At 40.6% G+C, this 18,387-nt stretch overlaps 8 protein-coding genes across 8 annotated transcripts; 5 read left to right on the forward strand and 3 right to left on the reverse strand. All coding sequences in view use genetic code 12, as the record gives it.

Moving 5' to 3' along the window:
* Positions 1–210: 210 nt before the first annotated feature.
* Positions 211–2,388, forward strand: KGF57_004595 (uncharacterized protein; the record flags this gene model as incomplete). Its single annotated transcript, XM_051754121.1, has 1 exon — positions 211–2,388. One exon carries the CDS (start codon positions 211–213, stop codon positions 2,386–2,388), a length of 2,178 nt encoding a protein of 725 aa, XP_051606927.1.
* Positions 2,389–2,730: 342 nt separating this feature from the next.
* On the reverse strand, positions 2,731–4,872 carry KIS2 (Kis2p; the record flags this gene model as incomplete). Its single annotated transcript, XM_051754122.1, has 1 exon — positions 2,731–4,872. One exon carries the CDS (start codon positions 4,870–4,872, stop codon positions 2,731–2,733), a length of 2,142 nt encoding a protein of 713 aa, XP_051606928.1.
* A 2,127-nt stretch (positions 4,873–6,999) lies between these two features.
* Positions 7,000–7,854, forward strand: RVS162 (Rvs162p; the record flags this gene model as incomplete). The annotated part of the gene is made up of 1 exon (XM_051754123.1): positions 7,000–7,854. One exon carries the CDS (start codon positions 7,000–7,002, stop codon positions 7,852–7,854), a length of 855 nt encoding a protein of 284 aa, XP_051606929.1.
* A 1,083-nt stretch (positions 7,855–8,937) lies between these two features.
* On the forward strand, positions 8,938–11,406 carry KGF57_004598 (uncharacterized protein; the record flags this gene model as incomplete). Its single annotated transcript, XM_051754126.1, has 1 exon — positions 8,938–11,406. One exon carries the CDS (start codon positions 8,938–8,940, stop codon positions 11,404–11,406), a length of 2,469 nt encoding a protein of 822 aa, XP_051606930.1.
* Positions 11,407–11,447: 41 nt separating this feature from the next.
* Positions 11,448–12,845, reverse strand: KGF57_004599 (uncharacterized protein; the record flags this gene model as incomplete). The annotated part of the gene is made up of 1 exon (XM_051754127.1): positions 11,448–12,845. One exon carries the CDS (start codon positions 12,843–12,845, stop codon positions 11,448–11,450), a length of 1,398 nt encoding a protein of 465 aa, XP_051606931.1.
* A 115-nt stretch (positions 12,846–12,960) lies between these two features.
* KGF57_004600 (protein-transporting protein) lies at positions 12,961–13,893 on the forward strand (the record flags this gene model as incomplete). The annotated part of the gene is made up of 1 exon (XM_051754128.1): positions 12,961–13,893. One exon carries the CDS (start codon positions 12,961–12,963, stop codon positions 13,891–13,893), a length of 933 nt encoding a protein of 310 aa, XP_051606932.1.
* A 53-nt stretch (positions 13,894–13,946) lies between these two features.
* Positions 13,947–14,687, reverse strand: KGF57_004601 (uncharacterized protein; the record flags this gene model as incomplete). The annotated part of the gene is made up of 1 exon (XM_051754129.1): positions 13,947–14,687. The coding sequence occupies one exon, from the start codon at positions 14,685–14,687 to the stop codon at positions 13,947–13,949; it is 741 nt and encodes a 246-aa protein (XP_051606933.1).
* A 796-nt stretch (positions 14,688–15,483) lies between these two features.
* Positions 15,484–18,123, forward strand: RPG1A (translation initiation factor eIF3 subunit a; the record flags this gene model as incomplete). The annotated part of the gene is made up of 1 exon (XM_051754130.1): positions 15,484–18,123. One exon carries the CDS (start codon positions 15,484–15,486, stop codon positions 18,121–18,123), a length of 2,640 nt encoding a protein of 879 aa, XP_051606934.1.
* Between the last annotated feature and the right edge of the window lie 264 nt (positions 18,124–18,387).

Consider the following 18,387-nt stretch of genomic DNA (forward strand, 5'->3'; position numbering starts at 1 on the left):
CCTGCTTATTTTCCTAACCGCTGAAAGTTCACCAAGAGGACTACACTCAACTTGGTCACTGTTATTTTACAATCCATCTACATATTCAATCCATCCAAAACGCTACACCACGGATACTTGATTGACTCTTTTTGAGACATTATCCTTCTGAAAGATTCAGTCTTCAAAGACTGAATCAGTTTGGGGCAAATATTGTAAAGACAAAACACAATGAGTCTGTCACAAACTTCCGATCAACGTCCAGTATCAACTGAAAAAGCAAACGCAATTGATATTTCAATCATACCAGAGAACAATCAAGAGACCAGCTTTGGTGGATCAGTAGCCAACTTACTAGAAAATCAAAACCTCTTGGATTTCAATGGCATTTCTGCTAATGATGTGCTTCAGTATTTCAGTACTGAAGATATACAGACTTATATCAACACTGAACAGGATCCCTTTTTACGGATCGAGGCATTGTATAACCAATTGACATACTATCTTGATCAGCCCATTTTTGAAAAAAGCTATGAGCAGCAACCGAGGGATGTACCCGTTGTGGGAGCCACATCAGCACATCAGCCACCACCACCACCACCACTACCTCTACCTCTACCACTACCACTACCACTACCACAGTCGAATGTATCCACAATGCCACACTCAACCTCTATAAGCACTCAAGCATTAAGTGCCTCATTGGTCCCAGGAATGGTTGCACATTCGCCCTTGCCTTCTCACGTGGATGTGTTCCCGTTGGATTCAGATAGGTCAAGCTTTTTGAACCCACTTTTAGTCAATAGTAATTGCAACGGCAAGAACACTACACCTTATGCGATTAGAAAAACTGTTTCTGTTGATGCGCAACCTAATGTTGTTGCTGACAAATTTGGTGGTAAATTTTCCTATCCTACAAATTTCGCAACCATTGCTAGCTCGCCCCTTTTCGCAAACAGTTTTGTCCTTAGTTCCTCAAACGGAGAATCAGTGTTGCAAACACGAGAAAATTTATACAAACTTGGAGGAGATGGTGGAGATGGTGGTGGCGGCAGTGGTGGTGGCGGTGTAAGCGCAGATGCGGGATATGATGAAACTTCATGTACCCATTTGGGCAACAATGAATTCCCTTACTACCTGCAGAGCAATTCGTCCAAATTGGACGAGTTAAGGGAATCCTTGAACTTGTTGCCGTGTTATGGACTATTGCCCAATTCACAAATTGTACATCATCGGTACCAAAGTCAGTATTATGACGATAACTCGGTGATTTCAAACAGCTCCCTTAGTTATGCTGCGATTACAAGCTTGAGAAGAAATGACACTGAGGGGACTCCGACACCGCTGAGGGGCTGTGATCAGCAGTCGGCTACGATTCCGTCGTCTCCGATTGCCAATGCCAAAGCCCGTCACCATTCACGGTGGTCGTCGTTTTCGCTGACAAGACAACAAGTGGAGAAGGAGGAGGAGGATGAAGATGATAAAGAGGCGGAGTTTGGGTCTGGTGCAACTGAGCAAACGTCGTTGGGGAAATTTGCCTATGTTCCATCGTACGACGTACACAATATGGTTTCACCGATAATCTTCACCTTTGTTGAACGTAGACAAGACTTCGTTACTTTCGTTCAACAGCAGCAACAGAGCCACTACCACCACCATCACCACCATCACCACAACCACGTCACGGGCAAATTCGTTAAAATTTCACCGCCAGCATCATCAGCCTCAACAAGACGTTCCAGCTTCACCAAACGTGCGGTAGCACCTAGATGCACATCACCAACAAGCTCAGAGATTTACGACATTGGTCCCAAGATCCTTCCTGTCCCATTCTCCAAGGACTTTAATGCCTTGAAGTACACTCGATTCAGACCACTATCCGAATTGAAAGCCATGGATCATTACCAACTCCCCAAAAATCAACGCAGCAATTACTCAATTGACAAGATGAGGCGCAAACCGCATTGTCCCAATCGGCCCGCGAGTGGCGGTCTTGGTCTATTCCGATTGGAACCACTGGCTCCGCTCCCAACCACCACCATCACCACCACCAGTCTACTAAGCGAGACAAAAAACGATCGGTACTACTCACGACTCAACATTTATGAATTATCAAAGATTTTAGATTTGGACCAATACGACATTGAATTGACGAAATTCATTGAGGGTGCCATATTGGAGATTTTTGGCAATTATTGTGATTTCAAATTGGGGTTGCAAACGTGGATCCGCGATACTGGGAAGGAGAAGCGCAAGTGTTTGATTGAGGAGTTGTATTCATATAGTTCAGTTTTCTATCCCGAAATTGATCCTTTCAAGTTAGAAGTGATTGTGAGGAGGGGCAGTTACAGTATGATGCAGACACGGTTGAGGAGGGAGCGTCGAATTCAAAAGGGCAGGCAGAAGTGATATGGCGATGGGGCTAATTGTGTGATGATTTGTGTTGCTATTGAGGTTTGAAGCTATGAAGCTATAAATCCAAGTTTATGAGTTTACGAGGCTACGAGTTTATGAAGCTACGAGATTATGTTGTATTTTAATGTCTAGTTAATATAGCTAAAAGAGTAAAAGTAATTTTACCTATGTTATTTTAAACAAATATATTAAATCACGCCAAAACTCAAACCGTAAAACTATACTTTATCACTCTCGCAATTTCGTCTAGCGTCAACTATATAACAACAACAAGCACGGAAAATAGATACTTATTTTTCCTTTCGCCACTAGCTCCCTTTCCTTTCATTCTTACCCTCAGGTATCAGCTGGGGAGTGCATGATTTGAGTAACGAACTTACCCAGATACCTAGTAATACAAGCGACAGTAAGAACTTCATTTTTGATCGAAGTTGTCATCAAATGGTTCAATATGACATGGTTGGGAATGGATAAATGATACGCCTCCTTATTCGAAGCATAGTACGAGCTATCTGCTCTACGCAAAGGTGGTCGCTTGTGACTATAATGAGCTGACGATGATGCCGAAGCTGATGAGGAATACCCCTGCACACCATGTGGCTGTTGCGTGAGATTGGGGTTGTTTGCTTGTGCAGGTGGCACCGAGGAAGGCGATGGAATCAAATTCGAAGATGAATTGTCGCTTCCTCCTGGTTGTTGCGAAATCTTATTCAACAACACATTGTTTAGATGTGGTGGTAATTGTGGAGGTTCAGGTAATTCATAATCTGCTGGTTTCGATTTGAAATAGTCGTAGTTGACAAACATCTCGGGAATCTCACTCGAGTAGTGAATCTTTTTCTCTGGTTTGATGAATGAGTTTGATTTCGAAAGCTCGTAAGGGAGAAACTGTTCTGAATGGGATTGATTACGAGAATTTGGTCGCGAGTGATTGTTTTGATGTTGTTGTTGATGTGTATTTGAGTATGGGTAATTTGCCAGATGCTGCTGTTGTTCCTGCTTAGCTTGTAATTCGGCATCTCCTTCATCTACCATAGTATCATTCACATCCTCCACATATTCCAAATGCTCATATTGGGAACTGGATTCCTTGGACATCTTGTGCAATAAATCATTCGCTTTCTCCTGAATTTTTTCAACTTCATACCGTCCTGCCAATCTTGGAGTAGAGCTCGTAGACAGGTCATGAGATAGTGACTGCTGTTGCTGACTTTTATTATATGCGTCGCTTGTATCCAGATTGGAAATTATATTAGCATCATAGTCAGTACTAGCACCAACATGATTTGCTTGATTGAGTGAGTGATTGAACAAGTGCGTATCATCAATAACTTCAAACCAGTTGAAAAATATACCTTCTTGATCAGTAGCCGTTGGTAATTGGTCACTCACCCTATATTCGTTGTTGATAATGTACAACAATTTATGCACACCCAAAGGAAGATTGATTGTAGTGACAAATTCCCCCGAATGGTTCACCAGAGGCGATAACCTGATTACGTCTCTCCAGTTGGAAAACGACCCAATGATGGAAATCTTGTTGATCTGTTCCTTGTTTGTGTTTACCCATTTGATTTCTATCGGGATAAGAATGTTTTCATGGTGATTATTACTTTTGGTTTGCTTGGTGCGACCTTGTTGGTGCAAATGTTGGTTGTTGTTTATATACAGCTTATTGTGATGTTGTTGGTTTGTTTGCGTGCTTGTTTGTTGCTGCTGCTGCTGCTGATGTTGATGTTGTTGTTGTTCGAGATTTGGCGAAGGCGAATGGGCATTTCTAGCCACCGACGCTGCAGACAACATTCTTGTTGCTGGGGGCGGACGAAAAGGAGGAGTAGAAATTTCATCTTCTCGATCCAGAGGCAGCAGCTTCTTCAATTGTTGCAGTGCATGGTTAGTTATCTTTGTGAAATCCACCTTCGACAAGTCTGGAGTTGGTGTTTGCGAAAGTTGGTGTTCATACTCCTGTACATCATCCGAATCTTGTGCAAATGGCTCATCTAAGTCCATATTGTCACTGGATTGGGGGCTTCCACTTTTGGTGGGCCGATTGGTGCCAAAAAAGTGGTTATCAGGTAAGATGTTTCTCGATAAAGAAGTTGACTCTTCAACTAAACCATCATTCAACTCATTATATTCGTCCTCAATTAAATCGTTTGAAAAGTGGTTGTAATTTGAATGCAGCTGTTTTGTTGTTGTTGTTGCAGGTACAGCGGACAGCAGCTGTGTTGTGGACACGTTGTTGGTGTTGGATAAACCCAGGTCTGGTTGCTTCACTACTTGGTGCAAAATCAAATCACTGAATTCTTCGTCAAGTGAGTTATTTTGGTTGTTGCTTGCAGACGATTTTCTCACCTGGTCTTGATGTGATGTCGAAGAAGAGGAAGCAGCTGCGGACTTTCTAGTACTTGCTGATCTGGTAGGGTTCAACAGGGGCCTATTTCCCATTTGACCATTTGTCGATGCGTTGTTTCCCATTGTTGACTACAGGATACGTGAAAATAAAACGGTGAAAAGCAGCAGCAGTAGTAGTAGCAGTAGCAGCAGTAGTGAGTTGGGAGTGCAAAAAAAAAAAAAAACTAAGGAAAGACGTTGTGTTTCTCGAGAAGAGGATCCAATGCAAATAGCGTGCAATTGTAGTGGGAGTGGGTGTACCTGTTTGACTGATTAATGAGTTGAATAAATAAGCGAATATAAACCTCTTAACTGGAAGGTAGTAGTACTAGCAGTTGTTGTTGAAATAAGAATAAAGTGTTGGTTCAGGGAGTCAGTTTTGTTTGTGAATTTTATTTTTTTTTTATTATTTTTTTCTTTTGGCTTTTTGGGTCAAAGAGGGAGAGAGAGGGAGAGGGAGGATACATTGTTTGATGAGATATCTCCACGTATATATTACATGTTCGAACTAGATGTATAAGCAGAAGTTAATATGCTAATATCACCTACACTAGCTACCCTACACAACATGTTGTAAGTCATAACAAGATTAGGGTTCAAGTGTGTATCAAAGTTTATGAGTGTATGATGTCATGTAATAATAAATGAATTTCGTTTGTGGCGAGAGACAGAGAGAGAGAGAGAGAGATATAGAGATAGGGAGGAGTTTACTCGTGGTATCCTTAAACGACAATTCTTCTTGTCTTGCTGTGGCGTTGTTACATCTGTTACAGTGATTCCAGTTGACATTACTCCTACACTCTTGGGGCTTTTCAGAAAAACAATACTGTAGAGAGATGGCAATTAAGAGAGTAAGAGGTACTAAAAACCCGCCACACAGATACATTGCCCAACAAACATCATTCACTGTATCTTCGTCTTCAAGATTGACCGGCTACCTATCAACATAGTCGATTGAAATATCAACTCTCCATTAGACGAGACCTCCTACTAGAAAGGAAATGCGGTGATAACGTTAGTGGTGAAAATCATTCGATCTTTGTACAACAATATACATAAAACAATAGAGGTAGAATCCTAGATCCAAGAAAAAAACAAAAAATAAAAAATAAAAAATAAAAAATAAAAAATAAAAAATAAAAAATAAAACAATAGAATTTATAAAGTGTCTTTTAATTTTTTTTTTAGTAACTAATTAACTAACTAACAAGTACATTGACTTCCCTTTTGGGTTAAAGACAGCAACTATACATCTATTGTTTCACTAGTTTTGTTGTACTTTAGAACTAATACTTGTACTCCAATAAGCTTACTTAACTACACAGTTGCATGGTTAAAAAACCTGTTAAATATTCTTCAATGTAGACACTACCATTCCATACGATTTTCGTATGTTGATGATAGAAGAGTAGTTCTGCATGTTGACGAAGGTCAGAGAATTTTACAGTCTCGTCAACAAAGTATCAGCAACAGATCTTAGTAGCATCGGGTGAAGGTGTAGTTGTTACAAAATCAACCCTCATAACCGCATGTTTTGCGGCTACCGTTTGTGCTATGTTTTGTTTGCCCATTCACTCACTTGACTCAATCTATATATATATATATATATTTATAGAGCACAAGTTAGACAATCAGAACGAAGCTCATATATGAAAGCAAAAGCTGGCACCATCTATAATACAACTGTGTGTGAATTTGAGGAAACCATCAGCAACAACAAGTTACGTACAATTGATGGAAACGGATACGCCTTTTTCGGAATTCGGGAATATATATATGTATATATTTTTTTCTTATTTTTACGCAGTTAACTCCGAAAGCACAATGACTTAAAAAAACGAGAGAAAAAAAAAAAAAAAGCAAAATTGTAAAATGAGTGAGCTCCAACTCTATGGGGGTTTTTTTTAATACTGTGCGTTGTTATGCTACTATTCTGATACACCTTTCTTACACACATAACTTTTATTACACATATATCATATACTTTGATCAGCACTACATCAACATCCGCAACTGCTTCAAAGCTGGTGTCCCTTCTTCCTTCACTTCTTTCAGCGCTAGCAAACACAACTCCCACCGGATCACTCGGTTCATTCTTCTCAACAAGCAAGATCCCACACACACGCACACACACACACACACACACACACACACACACACACACTTTCTTCCTCTCTCTCTTTCCATTGCATCCCTTCCAACTCAATTCCAATGTCGTGGCTAGGTTTGAAAAAAGCCATAAATCGTGCTGGCACACAAGTGATGCTTAAAGCTGGTCAAATTGACCAAACCGTGGATACAGAATTTGAGTATGAAGAGAAACGATTCAGAGTCATGGAATCAAATCTGATTGCATTACAAAAGAAACTACGAACATACTTGGAAAGCTTGAAAATGTTGACTAAATCGCAACTAAACATTGCTGAGTTGCTAGATTCCTTCTATGGGCAAGAATCATCAATGCCACATCATTTTGAAAACTCATTAACTGGAGCTGAATTGGACTTGTTCAAGAACTTGTCAGGTGAATATTTCCATGATTTGAAACAATTGAATACGCAAGTGATCAACGACTTGGAACACCCTTATAATCAAACTGTACTTAACCCCATAGCTCGATTTAACTCGTATTACGTCGAGGTCAATGACGCCATCAAAAAAAGACATCATAAACTACTCGATTACGATGCAATGCGCAACAAGGTGAAGAAATTGATAGATACTCCACAAACTGAATATTCCGATTATGAATCCAGGTTTAAGGAGTTGAGTGATGAATTGGTGGATACTGAGCTGAAATATGTTGATATCAATGAGAAATTAAAAGATGAATTACCTAAATTGGTGAATATGAGAATTGCATTTTTTGACCCGAGTTTTGAAAGTTTTGTCAAGATTCAATTGCGGTTTTTCAATGAGAATTATCAAACTTTACATAAATTGCAACTGAAGATGGATGCACAGACAAAACAGGATTATGCAGAGGGGAAATTGGATGATAAGATTGATCATGTTTTGTCAAAGATGAGAGCATTGGATATTACGGGTAAGGATAGTGCGATATAAATTGGTTTGCAATTTGAGGTATGGAGTGATGTAATATTTTTTTTATTGGAAACTGCTAGAAGCTATCGATTTTAGTGAATTTGGCCATGTAAGAGTGAAGATCGGGGGGGGTGGTCATTAATAGTATTCTATGGATACTCTTGTAGCTACTCTAGATAGGGCTCTCCGTTATGTTAAATACGACTATCAACCATCAACCAAGCTTAGCTTAGATTGCATCCTACTTGTGAAATTGTGTCTCTTTAGCAAATTCCTCTTTGTACAATTTTTATATATGTGTGTGTCTATGTGTCACCCTTTTGTTGGGCCGAAAAATTTTTTTGGTCTCTCTCTCTCTCTGTGTGTGTGCGTGTGTGCCTGAGGGCGGGGAAGCCAAGCGAAGTCGCATAGAGACAAACATAAAGGAGACACGGCAGTAGTCAAATACTAATCTCCAGGGCAAAAATGTATAAGAACTGAAACTGTATGGCTCAATGACTTTGGTCATGCAACACAGGGTTCTATCGGATGGACTGCAGTGATCATCAGCTTTACATTCACTGTCTCACACGTGTTAAAAATCTCGCCATACAAAATTTTGTTATCTCTTACACGCACACACACACACACGCCACACACAAAGAAAGACAAAAAATGTAACCAAATAAATTTTTTTTTTATAGCACTAACTAACTAAGTAACTAACTGCAGTGATATGCAAGATCTGGCTTCACGCAATCCGATATCACATATTTACACCACCACCAATTGCAATATTTTCTTGTTATCGCACCTGCATTCATTCTTGGCATATTACTAGCATCATCATCAACTAAACTCACAACCACAACAACCACCACCAACCACCACCAACCACCACCAACTACAACTATGTTTAATCTAAAACAGTTTTCCCGAAATTCACACCATAGCCATGATCCAAATGCAATTCAGCCAATTTTTAAAGACTCATACTGGCAATGGTACATAGAGAGCTATCTCAGGAATGACAGAGAAACAGCAATCAAACACACCCCTTACAACATCACAAAGTATACTGAGAAATCATCGGAAGTCGTCAGCATACAGCTGTTTTTCAATCACATGCAGTTACCAGTCCCTGGTCACTTGGAAATCATTGCTCTACTCAAGTCACCACTAACTGGTGGAGATTTGAACAAGACATTCTATATTCTCCGCATGTTTCAACTAAGTACCGAAGGTTGGTTCTTGACAAATTCTAGAATCGATAAATTGGGCCACACTTTGACCTATGTTGGTGCAGAAAACTGGGACAATGTGTTGTGTTATATGGATGCGTTGTTATTTGCAATGTTTGCTAATTTAGATAGTTTTGAGCCAATCTTGTTTATTCCTAATCAAAGCGATCCTCTAGTTGCACAATTATCTGCATTGTTGAGAGTCTATGTGTCATTGCTACGCCTGGGATATCTCATTACAACTGATCTCACGGCGAGAATATGTGAAGGATTGATGAAATTAGGGTTTGAAGAGGCTTTGAGTCATAAACAACAGGATGCAGCAACATTGTTTGAATTTCTCACTGAGGTGTTGAATATGCCATTGTTGACTTTTAAAGTTGATATCAAACATGGAGGTAAATTTAATAAACAGGATGATCAGAAACTTTCCAAAGAGAGAATACTTTTCGTCAGTATACCTGATGAAGAGGAGGATGGAGTAAAGAAAGAGTCGGTAGATGCCTCCGATCCTGAACATCTCAGTCAGTCCGTGTCGAGTTTGAACCTGAGTGGATCGGATATGGATGATTCAATATTGTTGGAAGAATGTTTGGAACACTACTTCAACAACTCCATCAGTGTCAAGCGTGAGTTGGAAAGACGTGCATCTTTATCCCAAGTGCCCGTCACAAGCACAGTCACATTCAACGAAATACCTGAAAATGCACCAGCTCAACTTTCAAATCACGACACAAGCAAGCATTTTGTTGAGGAAGTTGAAAACATTGACGACAAAGTCAAGTTACGAGACCGGTCAGATAGCGCCAGGAAAAACGATGGTGCTAGAGTCGCAGTCCGTACTAGATCATCCACTTTATCTCTTTGGTCAACAAGCGACAATGATAAAAAAGACGCCAAAAAGACCAACGAAGTGAATCTTCCAGCATGGATGTTTTTACGATTGTTGCCATTTTACACTGATGATAACATATTGACCGATAATTTCGAAAGCACAGCGAAATCATCGAGGGATTTTGCCAATAGACGTCCCATACTACCAATTTGTCTCAAGAGGTATCATTTGCACACTGGAGATTCGTCAGGTACGAAGTCCCACAAGCGAATAATCATTCCCCCCTTTATTGATCTTCCTGATTTTGTTGCTGATGATGTTGACGGACCAGTTTCTTCATTCAGATTGATCCTTGAAAGTGCTATATGTCATCGAGGCAAAACCATAGAGCTGGGTCATTTTGTATCAGCAGTGAGGAGAAACATTGAAGCGACGAGTCAAACTGAAGAAGAAGCTTACGCGTCAAAATGGCTTTTATATGATGATATGAAGAAAAATCTGAGGGTGGTGGAGCATACTTTTAGAGACGTGTTCACATCGGAATGGCCGTATATGTTGTTTTATCGATTGGTGTCGACTAATGACCCAAGTTCTGTTTCGTCAATGAAGAGTGACATTGTACCGCAAAGTGGATGCAAACCAAAATATTGGGATGATTCAGTGAAACCAACAAGTCAACAAGGTCCAACCCTATCACCAATTGCATCAACCAATGGCAGCAGCGAAGGTGGCGAAAAACAACTGTCAATTGAAAAACAGCAGTTAACCATTCCAAAAGTCAGGGCCTCTTCTACTAATACTGTTGTGTCTCCCATTTCACCATTAGATCCTGACTTTGTCGATATTCGTAATCGGTATTTTTGGTTTATCCCCGATGAAAATAAGAATTACTACAAGGAAGAAGTTACGGTTTTGGATGGAGCGTCGTCGGTCAATTTCAGTCCTCAGTTTAGACGTAATAGTCAGTGGAGTATGACGTCGAATATAAGCAATATACATTTGGCTAAAACGTCACTGGGCCACATTCCAGAAAAGAGCGAGCCATCATCCGCTGATTCTGGCTCGGTTGATGCAAACGCAAACACAAACACATACGCAAACGCAAACACAAACACAAACGCAAACGCAAACACAAACGCAAACGCAAACGCAAACACAAACAGTCACTCCATTCTGGAGAAGAACAGCTCATTGGAAATCCCCACTGCCGACAAACAAGTATCAAAGTTGGAGAAAAGCGGTACTGGGTCCATATGGAGGAGAAAAAAGAGTCCAAGAGTTAAAGCAGCCGTAACTGAGCCAATTGAAGAGACCGAGTTTCCTAAATTGGATGAATCAAAACTGACTTTTCCGCAAACTTTGCGAAGTAGTAGTAAAGACAGCAACAACAACAACAACACAAACAGCATTGCCAACTCTACCACTAACACCATTTCCCAGAACCACAGTCATGGGTTATTGCATAGGTCAAAACGGCGAAGAGACGCTTACAAGAAGGAAAAATGTACAATCACTTAGAATCCTAATAGATATAGATTTATTATTAATATTATTGACTCTCAATCGCAGTAGTATATATCGCCACTAGTACCAGCTACGGCAACTTTACTAGTTTCCAACGGATGGAAAACGATACATTTGATCGGCGCCGTGCTTAATTTCCACTTATTGACAATCTTCTTACTTTGCCAATCCCAAAACACTGCATAACCTTGTGAATCTCCACTCATTACAATTTTCCCATCGGGTGAGAACCCAACCTCAATGCCGTACCCCGCACTCTGATGGCCCTTAAACACCTTGTTCTTGTTCCATTTGTACTTACCTGTAGAATGAATCACCTTGACACAGTTATCCATGCTTTGTAAAGCAATGTAGTTTGCCGTGGGATGTTTCTTGATTGATGGCGTTGAGAATTGTGATGGGTCCGAAATGACTTTGATTGGGATGTTGATTTGCCATTTCCATACCCGGATGGATTTATCATCCGATGTAGATATGAACGTTTCCGGAGTTGCTAGTATGTCATTTATGGCGCCAATGTGGTGGTCGTACACTTGTATGGGGTTATGGATCGCGGTTAGGCTAAAGTGCTCGATTTTGTGGTTTTGTAAACCGATAATGAATTCGGATTCATTGTTGGGGTTGAATCGAACGACATTGGGCACTGATGATGTTTCAATTGTCTTTATCACCTCACCGGTCTCGGTATTCCATAATCGAACCAATTTGTCATACCCACAACTGAGAAAGTGCGACCCGGTGGAGTTGAAACATACATCCTTTACTGCCAATTTGTGGCCCTTGTAGTTGCGTAGTAGTTCGAATGAGTCGTACACTGACCACAATTTGATCAATCCATCGTTCCCGCACGACAAGAGAAGGTGGCCGGATTGGGGGAAAAATTGTAGCTTGTTGACTCCCTTGGGGTGTGCTTTTGAAAACGTGTGAATAACCAGTTTGGGGACAAAACATTCTTGGTCGCCTGGTACTTTCTTTACAAGACTGTTGGGTATGTGCATATAAGATCTCCCCTGGTAGTCGAATTCACTCGAACCAACAAACTCTGAAGTCGGTTTGAATTTGTCGTTGAACTCTGCTTCTTTTTCGTCAGAATCCTCTTCGTTAACTATCTGTGCTGGCTCACTTGGTTGATACACTTGCGTCTGCTCTGAGTGAATCGGTGCCCATGGATCGCCTCCATTCTTTTTGCGTCGTTGTTTAAGTTCTTTTGCTCTGGCTTTGGCCTCTTTGAGTTTTGCTTGTTGGATATTGGCTTCAAATTTGGCTGCATCGTATGGAATTGCTTGAAATGTGGACGATTGTGTCTTTTGCCGTTTGTGTGGTTGGTCAACTTCATCTCCCAATCTCTTTACCTCCACTTCCTTCACATTCTTTTCTTCTTCTTCTTCTTCTTCCCCTTCTTCGGAACTTGAGTACCCTTGCACTAGCGACATATCTTGCAATGATCATCGCAAAGGATCCAAAAAAAAAAAAAAAAAAACCGCCCAAAAAGAAAAAAAAAGTTGAGAGCTCATTCATTCTTTTACTGACAAAAGTGCTGCCAATATTATGAGCAAGAGACAAATTGAATCGGATTCTGACATAGACGTCAGCTCAACTGATGAATCTGACAACGAGTTGGGCCATCAAGGAAATGGTGGGGACCGTGATGTTGACATGCAAGAAACTGTCAATGTCGACTTTGATTTTTTCGATTTGAATCCTGATGTCGATTTCCATGCATTGAAGAATTTCCTACGTCAACTATTCGGCGATGATCACGGTGAGTTTGACACAAGTGGGATTGCCGATTTGATATTGGCCAAGAACGGAGTGGGTACTACGATCAAGACTGAAGGACAAGAAAGCGATCCGTATGCACTCTTGAGTGTTTTCAGTATATCCAACAATTTGACTCAACCCAGTGTTAAGCAATTGGTTGAGTATGTTTTGAAGCAAACAAGAAACAAACTAGAGTTCAACGTCACGTTGAAGAAGTTGTTACAGCCAAATACGAGTGGGAGCTCAACATCATCACCTAAAGTTGGATTGATTGTGAGTGAACGATTGATAAATATGCCAATTGAAGTAGTGCCACCCATGTACAAGATGCTACTGGAAGAAATGCAAAAAGCAGACAATGCAAATGAACGATTCAATTTCGATTACTTTTTGATTATTTCCAAAGTTTACCAATTGGTTGATGCGGTAGAGAAGGATGATGTTGATGATGATGACGTTACAAATAAGGGCAAAAAGAGGAAAACCGGGGACCAAAAGCCAGCCGAATTTGATTATTTCCATTTGGAGGACCAAATTTTGGAAGCGAATGCTACTTACAAAGGTGTATTTGATTACAAGAACAAGAATCAACAGGAGACGGATTCAAGAAGAGTATTTACTGATTATGGAATTGATCCCAAATTAAGCATCATATTGATAAGCAAGGATAATTTAGCTAAATCGGTAACGGAAATGGAACAACAATTTCCAGCCCCATAGAACATATAAGGTTTTTCTTCCGTATAGTGTGTACGAATACTACATACCGAAAATTACACACCATCATCTGGACGTTGTTGCTCGCGCTCGACATTGCTGCCCTTGTGCTGCAAATTTTCGTAACCCTTGGTATTCTCCTTGACCTCTTTTCTAGCTTGATGCTTGTTTGCACCGTCAGTGACATCATCCACAGTCTCCTTGGCCTTGTTTGCCAATTCTTCTCCCTTTTCAACACCGTCAGCAAGCACATTGCCAGTCTTTTTGTTTGCTGTTTCAGCAACTTCCTTGGTGTTGCCAAGAACTTTCTCTCCAACTTCGACTCCATCAGCGAGAACTTCTCCCGTCTTCTTGTTTACTGAATCAGCGGCTGATTTAGCCTTGTCTGCAAGATCAGACGGGTTAACAGTCTTTTGAGCACTGTCAATGGTGTCAGCTAAGACTTTGCCAGTCTTTTTGTTGACGGTATCAGCAGCAGACTTGACGGTTTCAGCGGCACTTTGAAATGTAGATTGTGCACCATCTTTGGCGTCTTCGAGGTTTGATTTGGCAGTTTCTTTAGCATCTTGAGCTGCATCCTGTGCATCATCCAATTTGCTGGCGGCTTTTCTTCCACCGTCCAAGTTGATATCTTGAGCTTTGTTTTCCAATTCGCCTTCCTTGCGCTTCTTTTCTTCTAAACCTTTCTTTCCAAACACAGCTTGGGTAGCAGCATCGACGATACCGTAGTTTCTTGAGATGACAACTGGTCTGTGTGCAATTGGTCTAATTGATCTAATAACTGATTGGCGAAACATTGCGAAGTTGTAATTTGTTTTACGAGTGAAGAGGAGAGCGTTCTTTACATCTTGAGTGTATAGGGGGTAATTTGGTCCTCCTTTATATACACATACCCCATGGATTACACAAAGTACGATTGCTGTGCACGCAGGCAGCAATTGTAACATATCTCTTGTGGCGCATGACATCAAATCCTTTGCAATCGCGATTCGACTTTTTAAAGAGTGAAGGGGCTCTACACAATGTCTTTAAGTGGAAATGCAAAGGACATTAGAAAAGACAACTCATACTTATGAATGGGCTGGAAGTCTACGCGTAAGGTCTTCTCCAATATCAACTGATAGAGTAAGGTCGATTCCCAATGCGCCCGCCCGCACCCCCCCCCCGCCTCGTTCTCAGTGCCCACTCTAATTCCCGAAGTAGGTAACAGAGAGGTAGTGTTAATTCTAAGAACATACACTGCCCTATCTCATGAAATGGCATCTAGAGTGTCGCTGCGATTGAAACTGGTACCCCATTTTGTACGACTTTGACTGCAACAAAACTCCAGTGGTGCTGCATCACTGTCGAGCCTAAGCTAAGAAGGAGAATTTTCTCCGAAATCTTTGATCTACATCAACTTATCAAGCGCATGTTCCAAACTGACTACAACTTGGTGCATAAACCCTTCAAAAAGTATTGATCCATCTCACACGACCTTTTGGTGATTTTTCTTCTTTTTTTTTTTTTTTTTTTTCTGTTTTTGCATAGATCGATCATTAAGAAAAAATTTTCAAAGGCATTGGAGTCCCCAAAACCATCCACGTTACCAACATGCCACCAGCTCACAAGAGTCACAACTTCCGTCCGGAAAATGTGTTAAAACGTGCCGAGGATTTGATTGCCGTAGGGCAAAAGGAAGCTGCATTGGACACCTTGTATGAGCTCATCACTTCAAGAAGAATTCGTTATTTACAAGTCGAGGACTTGGAACCTATTGCTAGCTTGCTCATTGAATTGGCTGTTGAATTGAGAAAGGGTAAATTAGCCAAGGATGCTTTGCACCAGTACAAGAAAAACATTCAAATGTCTGAACATGGTTTGGAATCGGTGCAAACTATTGTTCGTAAATTCATTTCCTTAGCTGAAGGGAAATTAGACGAAGCTCAAGCCAAGGCTGATGTGAAAATCGATCAGGAAGAAACTGCTGAGGATGATTTGGAAACTGCTCAAACTCCAGAATCTATCTTGTTGAGTGCCGTTTCAAACACGGATACTGCTGATCGTACTGAAAGAGAATTGGTTACTCCATGGTTGAGATTCTTGTGGGAAGCTTTCAGAGCCTGTTTGGATATTTTGAGAAACAACTCCAAGTTGGAAGTTACTTATTCCGCTATCGTCAATCAAGCTTTCAAGTTTTGTTTAAATTTCAAAAGAAAAGCTGAATTTAGAAGATTGTGCGAGTTATTGAGAGTTCATATGCAAACAGTCACCACTCAGGTCAAGACTTCATCCAACAATGCTATTGATTTATCTGACTCGGAAACTGTTCAGCGTTATTTGGAGCAGAGGTTTTCTCAATTGAACATTGCTGTCAAGTTGGAATTGTGGCAAGAGTCATTCAGATCTGTTGATGACGTGCATAGTTTAATCACTGCTTCGAAAAAGGCACCAAAGCCAACGATGATGACTAACTATTATGAAAATCTTGCGAGAATCTTTGCGGTATCAGACAACACGTTATTCCATGCTGCTGCTTGGAACAAGTTTTTCAACTTGTACTCTCAATCACCGAAAGCCACCGATGATGAATTGAAGAGATATGCTTCCATATTGGTGTTGTCTACATTGGCCATCTCTCAAAACGCCATTCAAGATGCTGATGATCACAGAGCAAAGAATTCTAAATTGTCCTCATTGTTGAATTTGACTCAAGTTCCCACCAGAGACGGTTTGATTAGATCAATTGTCCAAAGAGGCATTATCAAATATGTTGATGGTCCTGTTAAACAATTGTTTGATTTGTTGGAAAAGGATGATTTCCAACCATTGTCGGTTAAGAAAGAAGTTATTGAGATTTTCAAATCCATTGAGTCAGATGAAGAATTCAAAAAGTATATCCCGACATTGACCGAGGTCATTTTGATTAAGATTTTCCAACAAGTCTCCCAGGTTTACGATACTGTCAAATTGGACTTTTTGGTTTCGTTGGGTGTATTTGAAGGCTTGCAATACTCATTAACAGAGTTGGAGGTTGAGGAATTGATTGTCAATGCTGTCAAGAATGATTTACTTTCCTTGATTATTGATGATGAAGCTGGCGTGGCTTCTTTCAAGTCGAGTCCATTTGAAGACGTGACTAATGCATCTACTCGTAAATTGCAAATATCTCCAGCCGAAATTGTTCGTACTCAAATTAGCAAGTTGGCTGCCACTGTTGCTGAATCGGTTCAAATCATTGACCCTGAATACGAGACTCGTCGTAAACACGCTCAAGAAGCTGCCTTGCATCGTGCTATGACTGACTTGGTTCGCGAACAACAAGCTCTTGCTGATAGGTCCAAGATTATTGAAGAGCGTAAGGTTGCTGCTGAGAAGCGTAGACGTGAGGAGGAAGAATTGCAAGCTAGATTGAAACAGGAGAGAATTGCTGCGGAACAAAAGGCTGAGCAAGAAAGATTGGTGCAAGAGCAAGAGCGTAAGAAATTGGAGAAGTTGCAAAAGGAACGTGAAATGATTCAAGAAAATGAAAAGAGAAAGCTTGCTGAGGAGATTAATGCCAAGGGTATTATTAAGGTTGATTTGAACAATTTGAAGGATTTGGATGCTAGTAAGTTGAAGATGATGCAGGTTGAACAATTGAACAAGGACAGAAAGGAATTGGAGGAGAAGTTGAAAGTTACTTTCAAGAAGGCTGATTACTTGGAGAGAGCTTATAGACAATATGAAATCAAGTTATTGGATGCCGAAGCTGAAAAGCAGAGAGCGTTGGAAGTTGAAAACTACGAGACTGCAAAGAATGCAAAGATTGCCAAGGCAAAGAAGGAGTTTGATAATGCCGTTTCTTTGAAGGAGCGTTTCCAACGTATGTTGCCTGATTACACTTCATACAAAGCTGATCTTGATGCTAAGAATGCTGCCAAATTGGAGAAATTGAGACAAGAAGCTCATGAGAAATTCGAAAGAGCCAAGCAAGAAAGAATTGAAAAAGTAAAGAGACAACGTATTGAGGAGCTCAAGATTAGAAAGGAGAGAGAACGTAAGGCACAAGCTGAAGAAGCTGCAAGAAAGGCTCAAGCTGCAGAACATGCCAAATTGAAGGAAGAATTAAGAAAGCAAAGAGAGAAGGATGAAGAGTTACAGAGAAGAAGAGACGAAATGGCAGCACAAGCCGCCGCTCAAGAAGCTAAACCAGCCGCTCCATTGACATTTGCCCAAAGAATGAAATTGAAGAGAGAAGGAAAATTGGCTTGAGTTTAAACATTTCTTTGTAAGGTGTAGTATAATGCATATAGAGATCCCTCTGAACAGTGCTGTCTTTTCCAAAGTAATAAAGTACAAGCAAATGGAATCACCTGTCGTCTTGTGAACCAAACAAATGCGGCATTTGAAATTCAAACAATATCCGCCCCTGCATGCGGAGTGACCGCGGAGTTAAATTCGCCGCAAAAAGCTGTCAAAAAGTACTTATACCAAACACACGCCGTGAAAAAAAAAAAAAAAAGCAAATTTCGAGTC

This window comes from Candida theae (genome assembly GCF_024610275.1).
Source record: "Candida theae strain CBS 12239 chromosome Unknown scaffold18, whole genome shotgun sequence".
NCBI lineage: Eukaryota > Fungi > Ascomycota > Pichiomycetes > Serinales > Debaryomycetaceae > Lodderomyces > Lodderomyces theae.